Consider the following 26,550-nt stretch of genomic DNA (forward strand, 5'->3'; position numbering starts at 1 on the left):
GATCACACAGCAGCCGCCGACAGCCCTTCCCCCCCGCCCGGCCGGCGAGATCATGCGGTTTTCTCTGCTGTTGATTCATAACGAATGGCAGATGGGAAGTTCGATAGGGGCCCCCAATGGGTCACCGGGGTGCTAGGCGCTGCCCTGCTCACCCGCCCTCCCGCCCACAACCGGATGGCTGTGAGGAGAGGTGCTCCCTGAGGCAGGAGGCCTGAGCAACTGATTTCCCAGTCTTGTGGCAGATGAAGAAAAGCAGAAATAAGTCTGAGCCAGGCAGCGCTGGGAGGGCCGCGGAACAGAAAGAACCAGCTTGGCAAAACTGGGAGGCCCGGCTGAGTCACGGACCCGGGAGCAGGAGCGGAGGCAAGTGCCAGGTGCAGGACACGGAGGGCCCCCTGGCCCCCCACTGAGTGTTTCCCAAAGGGACACCAGTCCCCCACATGTCACAACAGGACCAGGCTGTGGGGCCTTGGCTTACCATCCTCCGAGGCTCCCAGGGGCTTCAGAGAAAACGACCCAACTCCTCCAACCCCCCCAGCCCCTCTGCCGGCCAGGGGCCTGGTCTCTGTGACTCTCTCCAGCTTGAAAAGAATCTCCCTTCCGGTCCCTTAACACAGGCGAGCTGCTTCCTTTCCCCCATGCAGGCCGCCGTTCAGGGTGTCTGTCACTTTTTGGTTCATTCGGGAATTGTGTCCATGTTTTTAAGACGCACGCAGACACTCACAATGCATAAAACATGAATGTACCATCTAATAAACTGTTGGGAAACCGACAGCCACGTGATCGGCGCCCAGGAGAAGGTGAAGGCTGTCATCAGCTCCGGGAGGGTGCCCGGAAGTTCCTTCCTTCTGCCCAACGGCCCCCACGGCCCCGACTTCCATGGCGCTCTGTGGCCAAGGAAGACTTTTTGGTAATAAGGTTTCTCTTGTCCTTCATTTTTAAAATCGACGTGGCACTGTCTTCACTTTCTTGGGTGTGCCGTCCTAGGAGTTTCGACTAAGGTCAGAGTATAGGAATTATCACCTGCACAGTGGCCAGAATGTGGTTCCAGCCCCTGAAAATCTCCCTCCGGGTACCCCCTCCTGGGTCGCCGGACTCTCACCCTGGGCCCCAGCCCCCAGAAACCACTGATCTTCGTGGCCATGATGTTTAAAATATTTTTCAGGCTGTCGTATCAAGGCAAGCCTAGTCTTAGGTAGCTCTTCAGGTTGGTTTCTCTCCCTTAGCGTTTGAGATTCCAAGCGTCTAGGACCCCTCGCTCCTGCAAGCGGGGCGTGGGGCACCCCCCAGCGAGGTTTACGCGCAGAAGACGGCGCAATGTCTCCCGTGCGGAATGATGAAGACGGCTACGACCAACACTGTGCTCGTTTCTCCAGGATAAATCCCTCGAGGTGGGATTTGGGGGTCCAGGGTCTGCCCCGCACCGCTCAGGGCTTCCCAAAGCCGCCGCACCACTGCGCGTGGCCCGCCGGGAAGGAGGACACCCCTGGTTGCTCGGCGTCCGCTTCAACACGCGGTGGGGCGCGCATGTTTCATTCTCGCGCTTCTAAGACATGCGCGATGGCGTCTCCTTGGGGAGTTCATCTACCCGACCAGCTAACGGTGTGTGGGCCCCATCCGTGCATCCTCCTCGCGGAAGGATCTAGTCGTGTCATGTACTGATTCTTTTGTGCGTTGTTGTCTTATGACTGTGTCTGGAGAGTTTTTGTATGGTCTGGATACAAGTCCTTTATTGGGTATGCCGTCGGCAAATATTTCCTCCCGGTCTGGGGGGGGGGGCTTTTTATCCCCTTAACCCTGTCTTTAGTGGAGCAAAAGCAAAATTTTCAATGTCTATGCTGTTCAAGGTACCCATTTTTTAAACTCTGTGGATCATGCTTTTGGTGTTTTTTCTGAGAACTCTTCCCCAAACCCAAGGCCATGAAGATGTTCTCTGTTCTTTTCTTCTGGGAGTTTTACCATTTTACACATGAATTTAATCAATTAATTGATTAATTGATTTTTAATATTTTATTTATTTGAGAGAGAGGGAGAGGGAGGGCGTGAGCAGGGAGGAGAGGGAAAAGCAGGTTCCCAGTGCAGGAGCCCAGGGTGGGACTGGACCCCAGGACCCTGGAATCCTGACCTAAGCTGAAGGCAGTCACTTGACCCACTGAGCCACCCAGGTGCCCCTACAGGTGACATTTGGATCTATGATCCTCCTGCTCATTTTTGTGTAGGTCAAGGTTCTTCCTGCTTCCCTCCTCTCCTTCCTCCCACACCCCCCCCCCCTGCCCTGCCTGTTGTACCTCCTCTGCTCTCCCTCCCCCCCTTCCTCCTCTTCCTCTCCCTCCTCCTCCCCCCCCCCCCCACCTCTTTCTATACCACTTCTTCTTTCCCTCCTCCTCCTCCCCTTCCTCCTGGTTAAATTCCAGCTTGGGGCTGCCCTGAGGAACCCGCCGTGGGCACTCGGCACACACCGTCTGATGACCGTCCTCCATCTGACTTTCTGGGGGTAAATATCGACGTGTGGCAGGGCTAGGTTATGAGATATTTCCCAGATACTATTTTTTTTTAAGATTTTTTAAAAAATTTATTTGTCAGATATATAGAGAGCGAGCACAGGCAGAGCGGCAGGCAGAGGCGGAGGGAGAAGCAGGCTCCCTGCCGAGCAAGAAGCTCCATGCGGGACTCGATCCCAGAACACCGGGATCATGACCTGAGCCAAAAGCAGCTGCTTAACCCACTGAGCCCCCTGCCGCCCTCCCAGATACTATCTTTTGCCAAAGTGCATGCACCGATTTGCACTCCCACTGGCTCTGGTGAGTTTTCTTAGGCTGCACTTACTCCCTCTCTCTCTTACTCATAGACAACATACTCCTCGCTGCTTCTCTGGTATTAAAAATGTCCTTTCTGCTTGGGGCACATGGGTGGCTCGGTTGGGCGGCCAACTCTTGGTTTCGGCTCAGGTCATGATCTCAGGGTCCTGGAATCGAGGCCCTGGGACTCTGTACTCAGTAGAGTCTGCTTGGGATTCTCTCTCCCTCTCCTTCTGCCCCCCCCCCCCCGTGCTCCCTCTCCCTCTCAAATAAATAATCTCTTTCAAATGTCTTTTCTGGGGGTGCCTGGGTGGCTCAGTGGGTTAAGCCTCTGCCTTCTGCTCAGGTCATGATCTCAGGGTCCTGGGATGGAGCCCCACATCGGGCTCTCTGCTCAGCAGGGAGCCCGCTTCCCCCTCTCTCTCTGCCTGCCTCTGCCTACTTGTGATCTCTGATTCCGTGTCAAAAAAATAAATAAAATCTTTAAAAAAAAAAAAAGTCTTGGGACGCCTGGGTGGCTCAGTTGGTTAAGCAGCTGCCTTCGGCTCAGGTCATGATCCCAGCATCTTGGGATCGAGTCCCACATCAGGCTCCTTGCTCGGCAGGGAGCCCGCTTCTCCCTCTGCCTCTGCCTGCCATTCTGTCTGCCTGTGCTCGCTCTCTCTCCCTCTCTCTCTCTCTGATAAATAAATAAAATCTTTGAAGGAAAAAAAAAGTCTTTTCCACTTAATGAGGAATGAGATATTTACATCATTTCCAAGTACCTCCCACTCCTCGGATGCTGGGTGTATGGCCCCTGAGGGCCATGGCTGTCCGTCCCTGGACCCTGTCCTTGGCCACAGCTGAGGTCATGCGCCGCCGAGGTGGCCCAGAGGCAACGGGGGATACCAGGTTTTCAGTGGATGAATCATTTCTTTGGAGGAGACAAGAAGTCCTCATCCAGTGGCCCCACTGCTAGTTTTACACTTTAAAGACAGGTTCTCGCACACCTGTGCTCCTGGAAGCATCCTTCCCAGCAGCCCAGGTGTCCGTCCGCCGGCCGGCAGGGCAGGCTTCGGGGGCGTGGGACGCGGCTCTGCAGGCCTCCCGCCTTGAAATTCTCCTGATGGCTGGACAAAGGCCCCGCGCGGCCCTTGAGCCCCGACCTGCGCCAGGCGGGACAGCCGCGGCTGGTGCGCAAGTCCCGCAACCGCGGGCCCGCCGTCGGGGCAGGCGGCTGGCCCCTCCGTGCCTCGGTTTCCCTGCTGGAGCGGAGGAGAGGCGCTCCCCGGAAAGACGCGGTCAGGCTGCAGGAGGGCGGGGAAGACCAGAGGCTGGCGAGCGGCGCCTGCCGGCCGCGGGGGGCATGACGTCCAGGTGCGCGGACGCCGGGGCAGGGCCTCCTCCGCCTCCCCGCCGCCCACTGCCCGGATCCTGCCCCGTCCTCTGCCTGCACCGGGCCAGCCCCCACCGCGCCCTCCAGGACCGGCGCGGTCCCCTTCGCCCGGGATCGCCGGCTCCCGCCCTCGCCCCCGGTCCGGCTTCCCCGCAGCGGCCACCAGAGGGCGCCCACGAGCTCCCGAGTCAGGTTTCCTGCACCCCGGCTCTGCCCACACCCAAGGCTCCCCACCTCCTGGGGCCCAAGTCCTTCCCCTGTGATCCCCTAGGCTCTGCACGACCTGACCCTGCCCTCTCCGTCCGCCCTCCCCTCCTCCCTCTCTAGCCCTCGCTCACTCTGCTCCAGACACACAGGGCCCCTGGCTGTGTAAGCCCAATGTTGCCCCAGGACCTTTGCATAGGTTATGCCCTCTCCCTGGAATGCCCTGTCCTCATGTCACTATTGTTGCCCATCCTGCCCTGCTACTCTACTTTTCTTCATAGATTAAGCCCTGGTGATAAGTGCCTGCCACGACACGAAGGGACCCAAGGACACTGTTGAGAGGACCCAGACACAGGACACATCCCACTGGACCCCACTCCCAGGAGGGCCCCAGAGGAGTCCCATTCGCACAGAGAAGAGACGGTGGGTGCCGGGACTCAGGCAGGGGTGGGGAGTCCGGGCTTCGTGGGGACAGAGTCTCCATGGGGGGAGATAGAAGGTTCTGGAGACGGAGGGTGGGGGTGTGGGAGTGCTTCACACCGCTGGGCATTGCACTTGGAGACGGTTAAGGTGGTGAATTCTGTTATGTGTACTCACCATTTTTTAAGAAGGAAAAAGGTCTGAGAGAAGATCACCGAGACAGACCCAACCTCCTCAGTTTACATAAGTAAATACAGAATGTCCAGGACGCAGGCTCCTCGGTCCCCGACCCCCAGTCAGGAGGCACGTCTGGCCAGATGCTCCAGCCCCGCAGTCTAGACGAATGAAGCGGAAGTCGGGGCCAAGTCACAGAACCTCAGAGCAGGGGGCCCTGGAGCCCGAGCAGGGCCGCTGTGGCCGCCGCACCCATGAGCTCACACAGCAGCCGGCCACGCGGGGACCAGGCAAGACTCTCCAGAGCTCGGGCGCCCCTGCAGTGCCCACCGCCCACCTGCTATGGCCAGTGAGAGGAAATAAGCCAGAGGGGGCCACAGCATTTAGGAACAAAATTTATTCCAATTTAAAACAGAATTCATTTCAGGAGAAAGATATGAAAAGTCAATTTCCATCAGCTCTCTCTGGATTAAGGGGTCAGGGCCCCGACCGCGGAGCGGAGCCTGCTGCCCCGCCCCCGCCCCCACATGGCAGCCTTGGCCCCGGGAGGTTGGCACTGAGCTAACGGGCCTGTCCGCCAGCGCGCACAACAATACATGCATTTCAAATGACAAAAGGTTTAAAAACAGTATTTTTATATAATATTCTTCTTTAAAATAGGTTAAGGTTGAAACCGTCTGAAATCAGGACTGTATAATATACAAGTATAACCAGAGGGGGCCAGCGGCGGTCGCTCGGGGGCGCTGGCACCAGGCTGTCTCTCGGGCGAGCAGGGGAAGGGGGACCAGGGCCCCTCTGCTGGGACCTGACACAGTCGGGGGGGGGAGGAGCTCCCCAAGGTGGAAAATGAGAAAAACAAATCCCACACAATGGGCGAGGGAGGGGCCCGGGCCACCCAGGCCCCACTGGCACTGGCACAGAGTGGGTCTCCGACCCTCTATGGCACACAGCAGTGTCCCCATCCTCCGGCCCTGGGCCCTCGGGGTTCCAGAAGCGCCGGGCGGGGGTGGCGTGGCGGTCCAGCCAGACTTTGGCTCTGGGGTGCTTGGCACACTGCTCCCTCCGGGAAGAATGAATACTTTGGCCCAGTCACACCCTGCGCCCCCGAGGCCCAATCCACCTCCCTTGTGATCTGGGCCCGAGAGGCGCTGAGACCTCGAGGTGCCCACCCTGCGAGGCCCCCGAAGTCCCTGGGCAGGCCCCCCCAGCAGCACCCAGGGCACACGCTGCGGACTTTGGCACGCCCCCTCCCTTGCAGGACTGTCCCCAGAGAGGACTGATCACTAGGAATGTCGCCGCCCCACCCTGCAGAAGCTGCCCGCAGTCGCCGCCAGCCCCCTCCTTCCTGTGACAGCGTCAGGAGAGCGCAGGGAGCGAGGCCAGGCCTGGCGTCCTGGCGTCCGGCTTGCTGTCCGAGTTGCTTCTCCTGTGGGCGGGCGGCCCAGACCAGGTTGGGGGGGGGCAAGGCATCACTGGCAGCTCGTTCCCGCTACGTTGTGCAAATCAAAACAAAACAAAACCCACAAAAAACACTGTAGTGCTCAGTCTGCGTCAGATAAAAACGCACCCCCCCAAACACAGCCCCCACTTGTTCCCACCCTCCAAGACCCTCAGAAGGAGGGGGCCCAGGCAAGGCAGCCCATGGCTCTGGCTCAGTGCGTGGCCGTGGCCAGGCCTGGAAGCCACGCGGGGCCGCGGCACCAGCAGCCGGCGGCCCTCCACGGCTCCAGGCAAAGTGCGCGTCGTGCTGCGTGCTCGCCTCCCGGGGGGCCGGGGGCGCGGGGGGCAGAAGTGGGAGCAAGGGTTTGCGCCGGAGGCCGCGCCTGGGAACCGCCGCGGGCAAGTCCCTTCTCTGCCGCTCGGGGACTGACCTGAGAATATTCTGAAAGAGCCCCTGCCCCCACTGCTTCCAAGTTGGCTTCAAAACAGAACACATCAAAACCGACTCCCAGTCCGGCTCCCTGGGCGCAGCGGGGTGCCCACGGCCCTCGGCGGTGTCTGGACAGCAGCCTTTGGGGCCCCAGGAGAGCCCCCAGGCCCCGACGTCTCCTGACCACGGAGCCTAAGCGCTGCCTTGTTTCCTCACCAGAAGCAAAGGTTAGGCACTTCCCAGGGCGGGCAGCCGAGGGCGCCGCCCACCCCCACTTCTTGGAGTCCAGGACGTCAATAACTTAGGGAGCGAGAGAAAGAGAAGTCACAGTCCTGGGGCCTCGGGGTGAAGGCCAGGAGGGGGGCGCGGGCCGGCGGGTGGCTCTGTCCCCGCGGAGCGCCGGGGGGCCGCCGGCCCGGGCTGCGGCTGCGGCGGGGGCGCAGCACTCGTGGGTCTCTTCGCTGGTCTCGTCTTTCTTTTCCTTCTTTTTCTTTTTTTCTTTTTTTTTTTTTTTAATAGAAAAAAGCGAGCCACGAGTCAAGGCCAGGAAAAGGCGGCCTCGCCGCTGACACAGGTGAGAAGGTGCACGAGGTGTATAGAAAGAAAGACGTAGGTCCCCTGATAACTGTGAAATAAAAACCCTTTGTTAAAAATATGCAAACAAAATCAACTCCTCGGCGAGCAGAGCCGGCGGCCGGCGGCCGAGCTGTCCCCGCGGCGGCCGAGCTGTCCCCGCGGCGGCGGCTCAGACCAGGTTGTACTCCTTGAGGTTGAGCTGCAGGATGGTGTCCTTGACGGCCGCGAACACGAAGCGGATGTTCTCCGTGTCGGTGGCGCAGGTGAAGTGGGAGTAGATGATTTTGTCGCTGTCGGGGTTCAGGTCCACAAACATCTTCAGGATGAACTCCCGGGCGGCCTGCGCGTCCCGCTGTGGCCCTGGGGAGGCGGAGGCAGGGGCGGGTGAGCGAGGCCGGCCTGCACCTGCCGGGGGGGTGGTCACAGACACCCACGGGGCGCAGACTGATAGCTGGGCGCGTGCACAGACACCCACCGGGCACGGACAGACACAGGGATAGAGACTTGCAGTGCGAGGACTGACACCCGTGGTCTATGGACTGACACTCGCCGAGCACGGACAGGGCACTGGCCAAGCAGGGGTGTCGCCTCCTGCCTCCCCAGTGGGAGCCCCGGGGCTGATGGCCAGGCCCATAGGGGAGCTGCTGTCCCCCGAGGCCGCTGCTCTGCCACCGCCGGCCGGCCTCCACCCGGGGGCCCTCGGCCTCTCAGCCGGCAGCTGCCCACAGACACCCCTGACCACCTCCAAACTGCCGCGAGCTTCCTGCCCAGCCCCACGCCCCCCCACTGCACTCCCACGGCTTCCCCCCCAACCCCCACACCCAAACACGCACGGGTGCCCACACGCGGGCACACACGGAGCCACGTGCCCCTGCTGCCCTGGCCTTGCGCACACAGCCATCGGGCCATGGGCATGTCCCTGAGGCTCTGGACTGACCAGGCCTGGACTGCCCTAGAGTCCCGTGTCATTTCCCCGTCCTGCGTGTGTGGAGGCAGCGGCGGCGAGGCCACACAGTGAGAGTGCCGGAGAGGGGCTGGGGGTGGTCCGTGCTGTTCTGGCTTCCGTTAGAGCTCAGGCTGACTCAGAGGGGAAGAGGGTCCTGGGTCACCCCCCCAGTCCCAGGGCCTCATTCCCCCCCACCCAGGCTCCAGGCAAGCAGGGACCTGGGAGCAGAGTGGCCCCGGGCACCCCTCCAGCGGCCATGTCCACGAAGCTGCACCCCTGGGAACACAAAGACCTTCCGCTCACCGAGGCTGGGTGGGGGCGGCACTGAGGTGCGGAGGAACACGGAGGCTCCCCGGCCCCCACCGGCCGTGCCACCAGCCTCCACCAGGGTCCGCATCCCCCAGTCACCAGCACACGAGGCCCAGAGAGCACGGGGGGGGGGGGGGGGGGGGCGGCGAGCCCGGCCCCGCCCCGGCCCCCGCGGCGCGCCGCTCACCGTCGAACTCGGGGAAGTAGTCGACCAGGTGGGAGTGCAGGATCTTGTCCTCCAGCAGGTCCTTCTTGTTGAGGAACAGGATGACCGAGGAGTTCTGGAACCAGGGGTAGGTGATGATGGTCCGGAACAGGGCTTTGCTCTCCTCCATGCGGTTCTGCGGGAGGAAGTCGTGAGCACCAGGGGCGCCCAGGCCGCAGGGTGGGGACGGCGGGGACGGGGGGACGGGGGGACGGGGGGACGGGGACCTCACCTCGTTGTCCGACTCCACCAGCACCTGGTCGTATTCACTCAGGGCCACGAGGAACATGATGGACGTCACATTCTCGAAGCAGTGGATCCACTTCCTCCGCTCAGACCGCTGACCCCCCACATCCACCATCCTGCAGGAAACGGGGGGCTCAGCGCCGCTGCCCCCCCAACCAACCCCTGCCACCAACAAAGCCGGCGTCTGCTAGAGCCTGGAAGGCCCCCGAGTCTGTGAGAGCCAGCAGAGCCCCCGCGCCCGCATGTGCCAGAGCCAAGAGGACACGCCGCCCCCAGCAGCCGCGCCTGACGGAGGAGTCACAGGACGGGAGTCCGCGAACCCGGCGCTTACGGGGACCAGATACAGGCCAACCCCTGGACCCGAGGTCCCACATCTGGAGACCCAACCCCTCGCCTGGGCTACATGCATGACCGTCGGCCAAGCACCATCCGTGGAACGCAGCAGAACAAGACAAACCAAGGACGCCCGCACGCCACGCCGGTCCCGCCTCGCCACCGAGGGGGTGGCCCACGGAGCGACACGCTTCCCCTGCTGCCAGGAGCAACAGCAGGTCGCAGCTCCCGCTGGCACGAAAAGCACATGCCATCTGATAGTCCGGAGCTGGGCTCCTGGGCTGAGGGGCAGCCGGGGACAGGAGCCGCACAGACACGGGCAGGGGCTTGCCGCCTGCTATGGGGCAGTTCCTCGGCTCTCTACGATGTGGGAAGACGCTACTTTTTAAAAGACGCCAAGAGCAGGCAGGCAGGGTGGCCCACAGGAGGCAGGGGTCCCCCCAGCCAGGCCCTGCCAAGGGTGGGGGGTTGGTGGACATCAGGGTCGCCTGGGGCACAGCCAACAGCAGTGCGGCCGCTTGCCGGGGCTTGCCCCGAGGAGACTCCACCAAGCACAGGCGGACGGGGGAGGTGCCGGGACACCGAAGGGATGGCTGGGTGGTGACAGGAGAGGGTGGTGACGGGCCAAGGGCCCCATGTGAGCAGCAGCTGTGGCCGGTCTGGGGCAGGCCACGGGGGCAGACAGGCCCTGGGCCCACGGCCTTTCTGGGCCACATGTCTCTCCAATTAAGGTCCCCTGTCCGGGACCAGGTTCATCTCCTCACATGGCCAGGGCAGCTGGGCCATGACCCAATCCCGCTCCGGTCAGGGGACCCTATGGGCGCCCAGCTAGGGAAGGGACTGGCCGGCAAGGGACTGGGAGTGCCAGGGGGTGTGGACCCACGACAGAGCCCAGTGCAGACCGGGGAGGGGCGGCAGGGAAATCCCGGCGGGAGGAGGTGACGCGCACAGCCTGAGCTCACAGAGGGGAAGGGCGGGGGCCGGGCACTCCGGGCACAGGACCAGCAGGCAGAGGCGGCGCCGCAGTCAGGGGGAGGCCCGGGGGAGAGCCCACACGGGGGCCGGGGGCGTGCTCGGCCCAAGCCCCAGCCTGTGCCCCACAGGCCTCAGCTCCGAATGCAGAGGTGGCAGCCCCACCAAGGACCCAATTAGACAAGAAAGAAAACCCAAACCCCGAACCCTCCCCAGGAAAACGCACATCACCCGCACAGGGCGGGGGCGCAGGGCTTCCGAGGCTCCAGGGACTCACATGGGGATCCGGCAGAGGCCCAGCCGGTGAGGGAGGGTGCAGGGGGCCAGAGGGGCACCGGCTCTGTCCCGGCAGGTCCCTGTCGTGGGGGGGGTGTCTCAGGCCAAAGGCTCCTCAGTGCTCTCCAGAGCCGGCGCTCCGAGGCCACAGGGCAGAAGGCCATGGCCAGCGACAGCTGCCACAGCTGCCCACCCTTCTGGGACCCCTGCTCCAGGAGCACCAACTCCTTCCCCAGCGGGAGCCTAAGCAGGGAAGCGGGGGCATCATGATGGGGTGCTGCGGGGCCCTCCCGGCAGGCAGACAGGACCCGCCCCGCCTGGGCCTCCGGGCACCGGGCTGAAACCTTTCCTCCAAACTCAGTGCCCCCAGAACCCGGGGCTGAGTCCCCGCGGATGTCATCAGTTAAACGACACCAGGCTAGAGTGGGGTGGCCCTGCAATCACCAGAGGGAATTCCGGACACGGACACACAAAAACAGGCCGTGTGACTGCAGGGGCAGGGATGCGACAGGGGACACGGAGGGCGGCTGACAACCCCGGCGAGCCAGGAGACGCCCCTCGCCGCCTCAGAAGGAGCCGGCCCCACCCACGCCCTGATCCTCGGCTTCTGATGCTGGGACCACAGAAATGCCTGTGGCTTCAAAACGCCCATCTGTGGTCACGCGCGGTGGCCCCAGGCGACACGCTCGCCCTCACCACCCAGCGGCTCCGTGGCCTCACTGCATGGCGGGCCCATGTCCTCGAGGATGGCCCGGGTCTACCCAGCCACACCCCCTGCCGGGACGGGGCCCCGTCCTGCCCACATGCCAGGAACCCCCACGGGCCCAGGAGCCGGAGTCTGCAACCACCCGTCACCTGGCTCCGCACGGGTCCCCAGGTCCCTCTACCACCTGTGGCACCCGCAGCTCCGGCCCAACTCCAGACCCCCTGCCCCACCGACACACCCTGGCGCCCTGCCCCAGCCACAGGCCCGTCACAGAGGTCCCCCAGAAGGCCCTCCCCTCCAGGCTGGCTCTGGCCAGAACCGCCATGGCCCTTACCGCTTCCGGGACATGGCTCACTGCAAAACCGAGCGACATTCACGAGTCTATCTCCCGTCCTGGTTCGGAAGCTCCCCGAGAGCAAACACCGAGACCCAGCCAACCTGTCGTGGTCCCCACCGCAGGTGCGAACAGCCACCACCATGGCGCACGGCACCCACAGCAGCCCCGGCGCATGGCCCTCCCGTGCACGGCCACCCCGGCACATGGACCCCCCGCACACGGCCACCAGGCCACAAGTACCTGAAGATGATGTTCTCCAGGTCGAAAGGGTACTCGATGATGCCAGTGGTGGGCACACGGACCCGAAGCACGTCTTGCTGGGTGGGCAGGTAGCCCGAGGTGGCGATGCGGTCCACGTCAGCCAGGTAGCTGTGACACAGAAGGCACCGGGTTGCGCGGGCTGGCAGGCAAGGCAGGGGATTGGGGGGGACGGCCCGGCCACCGTGGTCCCTGAGCAGCAGGAAGGGGCCCAGCGCTGAGCCTCGCCAGCTGGGGCGGAACAGCCGGGAGCACTCGGGATAAGGTGGACCCAGGACCCTGCAGAGGCCTCCCCGCCCCGGCCCGGCTCTCATGGGACAGGAGTCAGGCTGGCTCCGGGGGACCCCCACGGGGCTACCCGAGGACAGCCGCGGCGGCGGAGAAAGGGGACTGGCCGGGCAGCCGGGCTGCAGCCTCGCTTCTCCAGATGAACGTCCCTGCTCTGGCGCCGGCGTGGGCTCAGAGAGGGGCCCACCAACACCGTCAAGCACGCCCGGCCCTCCGGCCCTGAGCAGCGTCCCCGAGCCCCCGTGGCCTACTCACTACTTGGCGGAGTCGGAGAGCTGGTACTCCCGCCGGCGGTCGTAGCACTCCTGGATGCCGGGGTCGTCCCACAGGGTCTTGATGGCGTGCACATAGCGGTGCTCGAACGTCGTCACCTTCTCCACGTCCACCTCGCGGATCAAGAGCGCGTTGGCCTGCGGGGAAGGAGGGAGAGCCGTGGGCTCGCCGGCGCCTGGGCCCCACGGGGCGCCCGACCAAGCGGGGACCTCCGCCCCAGAGCAGCACGGACACATGTGGGCACGGAGCAAGAGGGAGCCGCAGGGGCCGCCCCTCAGTGGGAGGTCCCCGTGCCAGAGCCCGGGAGTGAGGGGGCTCCTGGCACCGGGCCGCGTGGCTGTGTGCCCCACACGCGTGCCCCAGTGTGGGGGCGGCAGGCGGCTGGGAGCAACCACGTAGACGAAGAAGCAGACTCCGCGAAAAGTGACCGAGGGTCAGACCCGAAACAAAACAGGCACCGCAATGAACCCACCCCCGCAGCAGCCCCCCGCCCCGTTTCGCAGGTGAGGCAACAGGACCACCTCCGATGTCCGTCGGGCCTGCACCCCCACCCCCGGCCCACGGCCCCTCAAACCCCAGCAACCTCTGAAGGGAGTGGGGGCAGGGCAGGGCGCTGGCCAGGGAACCTCCGGGGCTCGAGACTCGGGAGACCCCGCTTGTCCACGTGCCTGTCGGGACAGGGCAGCCCAGCCGGCCACAGTGGAGGGTCTGGGGAGACACACCTGGGCAGAAGCCGAAATGGGGAGTGGGGGAGCCCTAGCCCGCGCTCTGAAAGCCAGGAGAGATGCCCCGCAGCGGTGCCTGCAGCCGTGGCCTCCAGCCCTCACCTGCCCCCCAGTCTGGACCTGCAAAGGCCGACGCCGGCCCAGGAAGACACCCCCAGCTGTCGCCGTGTGACAGCCTCGAACACCCCAGAGGACAGTGCCTTCGGCTCTGTGGCCCCAGCTCCGTCCCTGGACCCAATGCCATCAGGCATGACACGTCAAGGAGCAGGCACCGTGTGCAGCCACAACACCGTATGGACCAAGAGGGTGCTGTGGGCGGCCGCTGCGAGACACGGAGGGACACGGATGGTCCACACACCGGCCTGCGGTCGGACGCTGCAGCGGACCCCAGCCGAGCACACAACCCAAACCCCGCCCCAGACGGCCGCCCACCCAACACCGGGCCCGGCTGGGGGTCCCTGGTCATCTGCGACCTGCGGACAGAGGGAAGAAGGTGCCAAGTGGAAATGTAGCAGTGGCCTGGCGGACGGCCCTTCTTAAGCCTGAAAGCGAACGGATTCACTGAACGCGCCCCGTGGAAGTACGGACTCCCGTGCCTCACGGCAGCCCAGGGCAAACCTCCAGGGCTGACCAAGAAACCCCCAAAATCAGACCTACAAAAGCCAAGGCAAGAGGGGCCACCAGCGAGAGCCCACTGCCGCCCGGCCGGGGGCACACTGCACGGAGGGGCCGGCGGCTCCTCGCGAGGGCAGACCCCCTGCTGCCCTGTGAGTCCCCATCTCCCGGGGACACGGCCGGGGCAGTGGCGACAGGTGTGCACACAGATGCTGCACGTGAACGTCACCGCGGCAGCCGTCCAGGAGCCAAACGCAGAAACCCGGCGCCCGTCCGCGGGCGAGCGGATGTGCACAGCACGTCCACCTGCACACGGAGCGTGATGAAGCCCTCGGGCGCCGGACCGACAGACGTGTGAGAACAGCCGGAGCAGGAGCGAGGCCCCCGCACAGCCCCGAGGACAGACCCCGAGCCCACGACACACAGGAAGGGGACCAGACACAGGAGGCCACATGGAGTGTGAATTCACGCGTGCGACACACCCTGACCAGGCCCCTCCACGGACAGGAAGGGGCTCATGAGGGCTGGGGGCTGGGGGAGGGGCGTTGACAGGTGACGGGGACCTGGGTGCCTGGTGGTGATGGAATGTTCTGGAACTAGACAGAGGTGATGGCTGCACAGCTGTGTGTGTCAGAAAGCCGTGAACTACACACTACGGGGAGACCTGCCCCCGTGAGTGACTCTGGTCTCGAGGAGCCGTTACTCTGGAAACAGGAGGGGAGAGGCCCTGCCTACCGGGAGGCACACGGAGCGGACACGGCGCTGAGGGCTCCCGGCCGGAGGCCCGAGGCGCGGTGGGGAAGGCAGGTGCCGGCGGGTGCGGGGCGGGCCCCGGGCCTCACCTTGTTCTGCTCGTACTTGTACAGGATCTTCAAGGTCTCCATGGCGCGGATCATGGCCTGCATGGCCGTGAAGATGTTCTGGTACACGAGCTTGGTGAAGCCGCGCTTGTCCTCCTCCGAGTAGCCCGCCCCGTGGATGATCCGCATCTGCTTGATGAACGTGCTCTTCCCGCTCTCGCCGGTGCCTGCGGACGGGGCCGTGTGAGCGCCAGGCCGGAGCCCGCCCCCGCCCCCTCGTGGAGCAGGGTCACGAGGGGTCGGAGCCCGGGGACTCGGCGCTCAGGGGGCCGTGGGGCACCCTTGGCCAGCAGCGGCCGCTCTGCAAGGGGCGTCCCCACTGCAACCTGGTCACACCCCAAAGCGGACGGCCCTTTGACCCAGCGGGAAACCGAGGCCCAGCGCGGGCAGTGGGTGTCTGCAGGGCACCCAGCACTGAGGTGCGGAGCAGGCGGGTACCCCAGGCGTCCAGCCCGGTCACACGGCAGACGACGGGCCTCCACACGCACTCAGCGCCCCAGAGGCCGCCGTGAGGCACCGCCGTGCGTCTCCGCCAGGCGCCATGGCCTCCTTGACAGTCAGGCCCACCGACCCCGTAGGACCTGCCCACGCCCACGGTGGATGGCACGTCCAGTCTGACAACGTCTCCGTGGACCCCAACCACACTCCTCATCCGGGGCCCCACGAGGGTCACCTTCACTTTGGGGCAAGAGTTTAGTTCTGCACGGAAGCCAGGGTGGTCTGAGGACAGAAGCTGCCCCTCCTCGTTAGCGGAGACCTCACAGACCCGCCCTCCCGGACGAGTCCTAGGCCCGCAGTCCACGCACGAGGCCCCCAGCTACCCCTGAGCCCGGTGTCTGCTCCCTCCCGCCCGCCGGTGCACATGTGTCGGACCCCCTCCCTCTGCAGGCGCGAGGGGTGCGGGGCTCACCGGGCTCTTCCAGGCCGCACGCTGACCCCCACCTCAGCCTCGAGGGGTCGGGGGATCGGCCGACAGGCGGGAAGGCCCGGAAAGCGGCCACCCATCCACTGTGCCCTCACCCAGCCCCGCCGGCGCCCTGAGCCACGCGCGCTGCTCGGCTCCCGCTCCCGCACAGTGCGGCCCGGCGGCCCCTCCCCACGCTGGTCCAGGGGCCAAGCGGCACAGGGTCTTCCATGCCACACCGCTGGGCCCAGGCGGAGACGGACCCCCGCGGGAGGGCGGCTGGACTCCTCGACTCGCTGCCAGCTGGCAGAGCAGGACAGACGACGGGTGTCGCTTCCGAGACTGGGTCACAAGACGCACGGCGGCCTGCGCCACGCTGTCCGGCACCACGGGCAGAGGAGGATGGGAAAGGGCAGCGCCGGGCCGTGAGGACTGCAGCAGCGCTGGGGACAGGGCCGCGGCTACTCCAACCACGGGAGGGACCCCGGAGCCCGGGTGGCCCAGACCCCGGACCCTCGGAGACTGTCCGCCGCGGAGGCCGAGTTGGGGAGCGAAGTGACAGCAGAGCAGGAGACAATGTCCAACGTCCAAGCGCGCGTGGCCTCCGACGGCCGCCCGGATCCCCCTGCTCACAGGCTCAGAAGCCCCCGCCTCACCGCACCTGCTGCCGAGGCTTCCTTCCGCCCCGAGCCCCCATCAGCCCCGTGGCAGCCCACGGCCCTGCACGGCCTGGGCGGGGTCCTCCGTGCGGCCGCTGCTGGCTCCCACACCCGTGACGTGGACTGCACTCCGGAAGGCCCCGGCGCCCCGCGGGCAGGCAGCCCTCCCAGGCCCCTGGAGTTGTGACCGTGGCCCGAAGGGGAAGCCCGTCTGCAGGCGTCTGCCGCTGGCCTGCTCGACTGACCACGGCCTCCGGGACAGACCAGTTCCGTGGGCCTCACGTGTCCCCCGATCCTGCAGCCGGGAGGCACTCGGTCCACACCCGAGGGACCGACTACACTCGGGGAGACCTGAGCCCCAGGGGCCTGGGCTGTCACGCCCGCGCCTCTCTGGTGCTTTCACCAACTGCCTCAGGGCCTTCCCGGGATAAGCACAATGACCGTGGGTCCATCATCAAGGAAAGTGGCTGCCTTCGCGCCATCCCCTGTCTGTCCTACTTCAGACAACTCACCTCTGCTCTCCAGGTGACACAGAACACCTGCTCGCTCTGACCAACACCCCTGAGAGTTCCAGGGACAAGAAGAAGTGGAAGGGACGTGCACAAGACCCCACATATCCCCAGAGGGACCCACACTGTGGGGACTCCAGGAATGCAATTTCCAATGCAGTTTCCTCTTCACCCGGGTCTGTACCCCTGGGTCTGTCCCTCTTGGCGCTGTGGACCCCAGGCACAGTCATTCTTCTGGGGGTGTGGCGGAATGTCCCGGGTACTACGGGGGGCTGAGCAGCGCCCCCAGCCCCAGCCCAGGACGCCTGGAGCACCACTGGTGTGCCAAACACAGACCTTCCCAGATACCGTCCAGGGTCCTCTGTGAGGCAGGTTGGCCGAGGGTCGAACTCGTTTTCGACAAAACTCTGTTACAGAAAGGAAACCACCCCGCCGCTCCGTCAGGCCACGTCCCTCTCAGACAACGGCCGAACAGATGCACACACGCGAGCCAAACCCCGAGACGCAGCCCACGGGTCAGGCCGAAGGCGAGACGAGGCAGGTCCCAGGCGGAGGCCACTCGCCACTGGGAAACGCAGGCCACGGCTCTCGCCACGGGGGGTGGGGAAGACCCACCGAAGAGGGTCTGCGAGCACGTCTGGTGGGAAAGGGACTGGCCTCACCCCTGCTTTTCAAAAAGGAACTGGGAGGCACCACAGGTTAAGCTCTACTCTTGGTTTCGGCTCAGGTCATGATCTCAGGGTCGAAGATCGAGCCCCAGGCTGGGCGGTCCGCCTGGGCTTCTGTCCCTCCGTCCGCCCCTCGCCCTCAAGTGCGTGAGCTGCTCTCTCGGAAAAAGAAACCTTGGAGATAGAAACAGCCCCCGCTGCACCACTCCAGGGGCAGTGCACGCCCGCGGAGGGGTCGCGCACACGCACGCAGTGGTGTCGGTCAGCGTGACGCCTGCCCTGGGCCCCAGGAGGCCATGGAAGGTGTGGGAGGCACGTCTGTGAAGCGGCCCCCGGCCTGGCCAGAGAGAGGGTCAAAGGAAAACGGGCGTCTGGGGCACTCCCCTAAAACTGAAGCCTGAAATGCGGGATCAGCCGCTGGAGATGTCAGGGGGTCCTGGACAAGGGGCATGGCCGAGGTCACGCGGCGTCTGGTCTGCAAAGGCCCCCACGCGGCAGAGTAGCCACAGCAAAGACCACCGCCACGGCTGGCCTGCGGAAGAACCAAAACGCAGACACACGGCGCGGCCGTGGGAGGTGACAGGTGTGCGGCCTGACCTAACGGAGGTGACCGTCCCCCGGCACCTCCACGTATCAAATCCGTGGATCACACCCCATGAACTCGCGCGATACTCATGTCAATCAAATGTCGATCAAGCGGGAGGACGGAGGATGCCAGCAGGCACACCAGGCCCCCGTCTCCCGTCTGATCAGTGACCCCGCCCGGGGCAGCCACCCCTCTGCGGGGAAGGACAGAGAAGGGAGGGCGTGGAGGGGGCGGAGGCAGGGAGGCGCCACCCTGGGAGGACAGAAGCGCATCTCACGGTGAGTACGCTCCGGACCAACATCAAGGCCAGGTGCACGGGCGTGGCGGGCAAGGGGGCCCTCCACCCTGGCACAGGCCAGGCCTGCTGCCCACGAGGCGCTGGGCCATCGCAGCGTCCGGGAGGGAGGGAGAGAGACAAGGAGACTGGGCTCGGTGCAAGGCTGAGTCGGCCAGAGCAACCCAGTTAGCTTTCCAGATGCCCTGCTTCCCGGGCCAGCTGAACCACGGCCATATCAGTCATCTGGGAGCTGGGACTCAGGCCTCTGACAGGATCCCTGGCCCCGGGAACTGCCGCACATGTGACCCAGTGTCCACCTGCCCAGAAGGGTCTCGGGGCAAGGCCTGCCTGGACCTTATGGCCGGGCCCCCCGCAAGCCGCCACTCACCCGCCCCCTGGGGCCCGGCCACCCCTGCCCTCGCCTCCCGTTGGGCTGTCTCCTGCAGACACGCGTGGGGCCCTGGCCCTCCGCCTCCGGCCTCCGGCCTCCAACTCAACCTGCCTGACCCTCGGTCACGCCCCCCCGCAGAGACCTGGTCCCACGTGCCCTTCCAGCTCAGAGCCCTTGACGGCTGCCCAACAAGTAGAAAAGCAAGCCCCCTCCAGCTGAGATATGGGAGGCTCCCACGCCCGAGCCTCACTATGCGCACAGGCCCCCGGCCCCGCCGGCGCAGCTGCCCCGGACGTGCGAGCTCCCGAACTGTGCGCTCAGCCAACACCGACGTCCACGCCAGCACACGTGTGACCGTCAGAGCAGTGTTCCCAGAGCCCGAGACGTGGCGTCGGCCCAAGGGTCCTTCAGTCCAGGCAGATGGTCACAGCTATGGCCCAGCCGTACCGCGGGGTGCTGCTCAGTCCCGAAAAGGAGCCCCGTGGACACAAGCGACAGCCAGATGGGGCCCAGGGGCCTCTGCCATGCGGGAGGGCGTGGAGGACATGCTGCTGGGGGCCCGGGACGGGGGTGCTGTGGAGAGAAGGATGACAGGAGGGCCCCTGCCGTGGGGGGACGCATGCACCGGGACGGGTGGTGAAACCCCAGCCCCTCCCCGGAGGGAACCGTGGGGCTCCAGGTTCCGGCTGTGCACATCCCACCGCCGGGCTGCCTGGCGTTCACAGACACATCCGCGGCCCCCACCCGACCGGGAAACAGCCTTCCCAGCATGACTGGCACCTCCTGCATAGAAACTCAAGCTCCGGCCTCCAAGAAGCCCCCCAGCAGCCGGCACCGCACCTGATCCTTCTCCAGAGGACGCCAGCCCAGCCGCCCCTCCGTGAGGTCTGCCCCTCCCGGTGTGCACACTGGGCTGGGGCTCTGCTCGCAGCCCCCGCCCCCGGCCCCTAGCGCAGGCCGGCTCATGGAAGGCGCAGCACGAGTGTTTTATGAATGAGTGGAATGAACTTGGTCCCAGCCCGACGCGCCGGCTCGTCAAGCATCCCCCACGGGGCCTCCGCACCCCTGCGCCGGGCAGGGGACTCGATGGGCCGTCACTCCAAGAGCAGGACCCTAGCATACAGCCCAGCCTGGCGCCTGCCCCGCGGGGTCAGTGGGACACAGCAGGGGCAGTGGACGCCCTCTGGGCACGCTCTGACACATCCACCTCAGGAGTGATGTGTGCCCAGCAGAGACCAGCTGACGAAGATGGAGGAAAGCAGAAACCCACTGTCCCACCCTCTCCAGGGTGGGGGCTGCTGGGGAGAAGGAGTCCGAACCCAAGCCCCAGGCGGGCAGGGAACGGACTCCAGACGCCAAGGGCCGGGGCCTCTAGGGCAGGAAGCTTGTCTCATCTCCCTGAGACTCAAAGTAAGCCACGGAGCCCTGGACCCCAGGGGCAGGCAGCCAGGCTGCCCATGACTGTGGGGTGTGGGGTGAAGCCAGTAGCAGCCAGGACCATGGAGAGACAATGAGAGCCCCCCGGGGACCTGGGACTCCTGAAATCCAACAGGGACCTTGAGCTGTCTGGACAGGCCTGCGATCACGATCACCGACAGGACTCGGACGGCGGTTCCTGGCTCCTCCCTGGTCACACGCCCCTACGCACTCATTCATTCGGTGACGGAGCTGTCACGGCACTGCCTCTGGGGAGGTGCAGGAACCGAAATGCAGAGAGGGTGGGTGGCTTGGCTGAGGTCACGACACCAGCGACCGACAAAGAGCCACCTGGCCTGGGTGCTTGGGCGGAGCACCCCTCCGGCAGCAGCTCCTGAGAGAGCACAGGTGCGGGGGGGCAACCCCCCCAGGACGGAGGGGCGCTGGACACCCATCCGTGTCAGCGGGGGGGGGGGGGGGGGGGGCCCTCCGCCTTGACAGCGGCCGCCCTCCGGGTAGGCCACCACGCCTATTGTACCCGAGGCCCAAAAGTGGGAGTGGCTGTCCCTGCTGGTTTGGGTGGGTGTCCTTCACTTGGCCCATGTCTTCTGAGCCCACACTTTTGTCCCCAGGTTCCTATTGCCGCCCTTCCTGGGGCACCCAGCCAGCCGGGGTACTGTGACCCCCCCCCGTCCGGCCCAGACCCCCATCCACCCAGCTGAGGCGTGGGGACAGAGCTCACGACACCTCCTCGGAGGTGTGGCTGAGGGACAGAGAGCGCGACCACAGGAGCCCGCCGGCCCCCCGCTGACACTCTCGGCCCAAGGGCCTCCTTGAGCGGGCAGACCCGTCCGCTCCCGCCCGCTGCTCCCCACTGGAGGGGTTTACGCTGCCCCCCCCGCCCCGCACTGGGCACCAGCAGCCGGCAGCAGCCGGAACCCGTGAGGAGGGAGGGCAGCCAGACTCCCTCACCTCTGGCGACCAAGCTCGAGACAGGAGGCCCTGCTCAGGCACCGAGGGTTCTGCTGGCCAGGACGGACCATCCCGGGGGCACCTCCTACCCCGACTGACCCTCGCAATCATTCTGGAAGGTCATCGGGATTCTCTCCATGTCACGGGAGTCAGATGGGAGCAGACACCGCATTCCAGCACTTTCTGGCTCGGCCCTGGTGGGGCATAACGCCTCCCAGGGCGGTCGTGGTGGCTTTCGCAAGGGGCTGCCACTAGCAGTGACCAGACAAAACAGCTCCCTCTACCTGCTGAGTGCCCGCCGTGGCCCACGGGCGTCCGTGGCACCATCTCACTTAACCCCATGACCGTCTTTTGGGCCCAGGGCGCCATCCCACGGGATGGACAGGAAGCAAGGCTGGAAGACACAGCCTCACCCCAGAGCGAGTGCGCCCGAACTGCTCCGAGCCGGCTCCACGGGGAGCCCTCAAAGCCAGCCCCCCCCACGGCAGGAGGGCCTTGCGAGGAAGGCGGCTGGAAGCTGTGTCCCCAGCGGCCCCGTCTGCTTGCATCAGAGCAGAGCGCCGCACACACGGTGGCAACGGGCATGCCCGCGCAAGGAGTCGCGCATCCCGGCGGGCTGCGAGCAGGGGCAGCGGCGGTCCACGTCACTCCCACCCCACTTCCCTGGGGGCTTCAAGTCCCACTAGCTAACTGGTCACGGATAGCTCTGCCCTGGGGGCCAGGCTGGCGGGGACCCGGAAGCGAGGAACCGCGGCAGGAACCAGCAGGAGCCCTGCAGCAGGTGAGCAGGGGGACCAGGACGACCGGTCAGACGCCCTCCGGAGGACAGACACACGGGCCCCCCAGGAAGACAGGGAGGCCCGGGAGCACAGCAACTACAAACCGCTGTGAGTGGGGCCACAAACTCCCCGAACCAGCGAGCCTGGGGGCTGGGGCTGGGGTCCTCTGGGAGCAGCCTGAGTCCTGCCAAGCCCCCCACAGAGGGGCGCCCCTCGTCTCCCTCCCAGCTGTCAGGGCCCCGGGCAAGCAGGCCACCGAGGCCGCATGTCCTCAGCTGACAGGCCACCACCACCGGCTGGGACAGCAGCAGCCAGCAGGGCACGAGCGCGGCGACCGCTCGTCCCGCTGCCCGATGGCCATCAGGCTCTGGCCACCCCGCCCACCCGGGGCTGAACTTTGCACCCTGCGCCATCTGGGACGGAGAGGGACAAACACCACCCACCCTCCTCCCCGAGTGCTCCTAGAAGCTCTGTCTGGTTTCACGGCTGCGCCCCAGACACCCGGGGCCGCCCGCCGCAATGCCCGGGGCCACGATGCCGGGCTGCTCAGAGCAGGGCTCCACCGCAAAAATACGAAAGTGAAACCTTCTGCGGTCGAGTATCCAAGACAGAACGCTTCCTCACCGCCCACCGCAGCGACCAGCCCACGAGCGGTCCCGGGCACGCAGGGAGGGGGCAGAGCAGGAAGCAGGGAGAGATCACTGTGCCAGCGGAGTTCGGAGGCTGGGCCGGGCCCCAGCAGCCCCAGCGACCCCAGCGACCCCAGCGGCAGGACACACCCGGCAGCTGAGCCCAGGGGGCCCCACGCTAGCTGACCTCTACCAGGCCCCACGGCAAGGCGGGGAGAGAGCTGTGCGCGGGCGCCGGCCTCCTCCGGGTTCACGCAGGGAAACTGAGGGAGGGGAGACCTCAGGGCAATTCTGCGACACTTCCAGACCCTGTCCCCAAAGAAAGAGGACCATTTGGACAAAAAAACAAAATTTAGGGGCGCCTGGGTGGCTCAGTGGGTTAAGCCGCTGCCTTCGGCTCAGGTCATGATCTCAGGGTCCTGGGATCGAGTCCCGCATGGGGCTCTCTGCTCAGCAGGGAGCCTGCTTCCTCCTCTCTCTCTCTCTGCCTGCCTTTCTGCCTACTTGTGATCTCTCTCTGTCAAATAAATAAATAAAATCTTTAAAAAAAAAAAAAAAAAAAAAAAAAACAAAATTTAAATTCAGGGGCACATGGCACATCCCGGGGGAGGTCACGGTCCTACCTCAGCCCAGGGGTAAGCCAAGGGGGCACGAGAGGCTCCCTGAGGGGGCTTCCAGCTCTCCCAGGCAGCGGGAGATGCAGAGTCGTGCCCCCCCCCCCCCCCCCCCCCGCCCAGAGCCAGCGCCGCGGCACGGTCCTCCGAGCCTCCAAGCACTGGGAGGCGCGCCCTTCCCACCGCGGCCACCACACCCCATGCCAGATTCCGGGCCTTTTCACTGTGCTTTGGGGGCCGGCGCAGCCGACAGGAAGCCTGTGGAACTGACCGCCCTGCTTTATTTAGAAGTCCCAGAGCCTCCGGCTCGGCCGGGCCAGCACGCTGCACCCCCGCAGTAACCGGTTCCCATGAAGACCGGTTTCCAGACAGGAAGCCTGCCCTAAGGAACAGAGAAGGCGCCTCCGCCGTGGTTTTCTACCAAGTGACAGACCCACGACAGCAAAAGCCTCGCCCAGCAGAGGTCACAGGAGGCAGAAGCCAGCCAGGCCGGCCTGGGACCCCTGTCCAGGAGCTCCTCACCGGGTCTGCGGCCCCCCGCTCCCCAATCTAGAGTTCTCTTCCATAAAACGGGGGGAACCGTAGCTAGTTCTCAGGACCGCAGATCCGGGGCCTGGCAGGGCGCACTCGCTGCCCGGCCGTGCCCTCTACTCCCGTCCCCAAGCAGACAAAAGCCGAGCAAGACCCCGCCTGAACAACAGCACCTACAGAGCCGGACGCCTGCCTTCTACATGTTCACACGCACAGTGCGAACCCCGTGCACACACACACGCGTGCACACACACGGCTTTGCACACACACGCCCGTGCCCACTCTGTAAGCAGGAAACAGCCAACAAGACAACGTGCACGGTCTACACCCCAGCTCTACAAAGCGCACCTGAGACCCCGTACTCCCGCGGGGCACCGGCTGGCGGGGGGCGGGGGGGTGGGGGTGGACAGGTCCCAGACGGGGGCGATTCTGTCTCCAGGGCACTCCAGGCAGTACCGGGGACGTCTGTGGCTGTCACCACCGTGGGTGCTCCTGGCGTCCAGTGGGTCGGGCCAGGGATGCTGCTCAGCCCCCCACTCCAGCCTTCACGCCCGTCTTCCTGCCGCAGACCCCCCGCTTTGGACCTGCAAGCTCACTTCTTCCTCCTCTTCCCACCGCCCCCCCCATACTCAGAACAATCAATCCCCTGAAACGGGGGCATGACTCCCCATAGCGCAGGCTGGCAGGGAGAGGGCCATGTGCCTCTCTAGGGTCACAGGGCAGCGGCAGTGCGGGACCAGAGACAGGTGGTGCTGCTGTCCACACCCCCTCCCCCAGGCAGGCACTGGGACCCTTTGGGCAGGTGGCCCCGCTGGGTCTCTCAGTCCAGGCAGACTGGAGACACACACCAAGGCTGCAGGAGCGGGAGCCGTGCACTGTCCCGGAACCCCATGTCCATCCAAACCTCGGGTGCTCAGGACGAGTGGCGGGGCATCCAGAGGCTCACAGGCCCCCAGGAAAAGGCCCTCTGGCAGTATCCTTAACACGCCAATCACTTCTCCGGTCCCCTTCCCGTAATAAAGTCCGCGTCATGCTGCAAAACCAGCCACAGCCACGCCAGCCTCCCCAGAGGCCCCCCAGAACCCACTGCAAGTCTCCTCCAAACTCGGAGCTTACTCTCTGCCTGGATTTTCTGCAAAGCTGGCGTATTTTATAGTCTTTGGGTAAACTCAACGCGTCTGTTTAAAAAAAAAAAAACACACACACAAAACAAGGAAGATATTTCATCAAACGGAGGGCCCAGCAGGGCCACTGCAGCCAGGAGAAGCAAGGCATTCCCGCCAAGACCAGCGGCCACGGCCACGGCCCGTTCCCTGGCAGACGCGGCCACGGACACGGCTCGTTCACAGGCAGACTCGGCTCCTCTGGACGGTCCCCACCCCCCCAGCACAGCCCTCTGAGCCAGCGCCTCCTCCCACCCTGGGCCCGTCCACGCTCCTCTGAGGGCGTGTGAGCACTTCCAGCCTTCCCTGCAGTGCGGGAACCGAGCAGAGCTCAGAAGGGCAGGGCAAGGGTTTCTGTTTTGTAAACGACCTTCCTGCCTTGGGCAGTAGAGTCCTTCAACAACCCTCCTCTGGGCGACAGCACTTTGCCAGCAGCTGGGCCGACGTGCTCCCTACAACAGGTGTGCCCTGGGGAGACGAAGACTGGGACCCTGGTGACCGGGACAGGAATCTTCCCCAGGACGGGGAGGACCCGGGAGAGGGGCTCCCTGCAAGACGAAAGGAATGGGTTTGGGGAAGGGTGATGAGCTGGCCGGCTCTGAGGACCCCCGCCCCAAACGGGAGCCCTGAGGGAAGGAAGGGCTGTCCTCTCCCGCAGGTGGTGGGGATGGGGTGCTCCGGGGGGACAGACCCTGCGTGTGCGAACAGCGCTCCACCTGCTGGGAAGAACCAAGGCGAGATCCTGGGAGGTGAGGGGGACGGCTGGTGGACTGCAGCCCAGAGGTCTGGCCCTGAGCAGATGCGGGGCCAGCGAGAAGGGGACATCCCGCAGCCCAGGGAGGAAGGGCCGGCTCTGCACGGGCAAGGGGCTTGCGGGCTGAGAAGTGGCATAGGACCCGCGCTCCAGGGTTCTGGGGAGCCCCCACCCCCGACAGTGGGGGCAGGGGTCCTCGGTGGAAGGTGCGGGGGCCCTAATCTGGGCAAGAGGGGCAGGGCCGTGCCCACGCCTGCTGTGCACACAGAAGCCGGGCTGGCTGGCCCCGGGGGGACTCCGGAAGCCCCACACGGGCAGCGCAGGCACGGCGGACCCTGGAGGCGCCCGGGCTGACCCGCGCGGCACCGGCAGGGCCGACCCCCGCCGCACACCTCCCCCAGGGGCCGGGGCTGGCGGGGGACGGCGCGGGCGGGGGCCGGTCCCCCCGGAGCCCGGCGCGCGCTGCGGACGGCGCGGGCGGGCAGCGGCCCGGGCGGCGGGCAGCACGGCGGGGGCGGCCGCGCCCGGCCCGCGCCCACGCCCGCGCCGCCCGCGGGACCCCGGCAGGCCCGGCCGCACTCACCGAGCAGCAGCAGCTTCAGCTCGCGCCGGGCGTCGCGCTTGTCCCGCCGCAGCTGCTTCTCGATCTCGGCGTTGATCCGCTTGGACTCCTTCACCTCGTCGCTGAGGCAGCACGCCATCATGGACTCCAGAGTCATCGTCCCGGCCCCGGCCGCCCGCCGGCCGCCCCCGCCGCCGCCGCCGCCCCCCGGCCCGGGCCTGGCCCGGAGCCGCCCCGGCCGCGCCCGCCTGGCCCTCGGCGTTCGGCCCCCCGCGCCGGCCGGTCCACCTCGGCCGCCTGCGAGCGCCGGTCCCCGCCGCGCCGCGCACTCCCGCCCCGCCGCCCTGCGCCCGCGCCCGCGCCGCCGCCG

The 26,550-nt window shown here is 65.7% G+C and overlaps 2 protein-coding genes and 1 long non-coding RNA gene across 4 annotated transcripts; 2 read left to right on the forward strand and 1 right to left on the reverse strand.

Annotated features, from left to right (window-relative positions):
- The first annotated feature begins 2,387 nt into the window (after positions 1-2,387).
- On the forward strand, positions 2,388-7,398 carry LOC309867826. 2 transcript variants are annotated; one of them, XR_014313339.1, is made up of 2 exons: positions 2,388-2,494; positions 4,659-7,398. It is a non-coding gene; the product is annotated as an uncharacterized lncRNA (long non-coding RNA). The 2 variants fall into 2 exon arrangements; XR_014313340.1 differs by lacking the exon at positions 2,388-2,494 and adding an exon at positions 2,508-2,801.
- GNA11 (G protein subunit alpha 11) lies at positions 5,354-26,403 on the reverse strand. The gene is made up of 7 exons (XM_082736606.1): positions 26,202-26,403; positions 14,749-14,933; positions 12,549-12,703; positions 11,988-12,116; positions 9,110-9,239; positions 8,860-9,013; positions 5,354-7,777 (listed from the first exon to the last, which is right to left on the reverse strand). Exons 1-7 carry the CDS (start codon positions 26,335-26,337, stop codon positions 7,587-7,589), a joined length of 1,080 nt encoding a protein of 359 aa, XP_082592732.1. The 5' UTR covers positions 26,338-26,403; the 3' UTR covers positions 5,354-7,586.
- Positions 21,054-22,907, forward strand: LOC309862453 (uncharacterized protein). The gene is made up of 2 exons (XM_082726309.1): positions 21,054-21,929; positions 22,203-22,907. The coding sequence occupies exons 1-2, from the start codon at positions 21,489-21,491 to the stop codon at positions 22,740-22,742; spliced, it is 981 nt and encodes a 326-aa protein (XP_082582435.1). The 5' UTR covers positions 21,054-21,488; the 3' UTR covers positions 22,743-22,907.
- Positions 26,404-26,550: the final 147 nt, after the last annotated feature.

Source organism: Mustela nivalis (assembly GCF_964662115.1).
Source record: "Mustela nivalis genome assembly, chromosome: 1".
Lineage (NCBI taxonomy): Eukaryota > Metazoa > Chordata > Mammalia > Carnivora > Mustelidae > Mustela > Mustela nivalis.

Bases quoted from the DNA above. Each gene is read 5' to 3' on its own strand.
- LOC309862453 (XM_082726309.1), top strand. From the start codon at position 21,489: ATGACCGTCTTTTGGGCCCAGGGCGCCATCCCACGGGATGGACAGGAA. The intron at 21,930-22,202 runs GTGAGCAGGGGG...GCATGTCCTCAG, and splicing joins CAGCAGGAGCCCTGCAGCAG to CTGACAGGCCACCACCACCG.
- GNA11 (XM_082736606.1), bottom strand. From the start codon at position 26,337: ATGACTCTGGAGTCCATGATGGCGTGCTGCCTCAGCGACGAGGTGAAG. The intron at 12,117-12,548 runs GTGAGTAGGCCA...TCTGTGTCACAG, and splicing joins CTCTCCGACTCCGCCAAGTA to CTACCTGGCTGACGTGGACC. The intron at 9,240-11,987 runs GTACTTGTGGCC...CGTTTCCTGCAG, and splicing joins CTGGAGAACATCATCTTCAG to GATGGTGGATGTGGGGGGTC.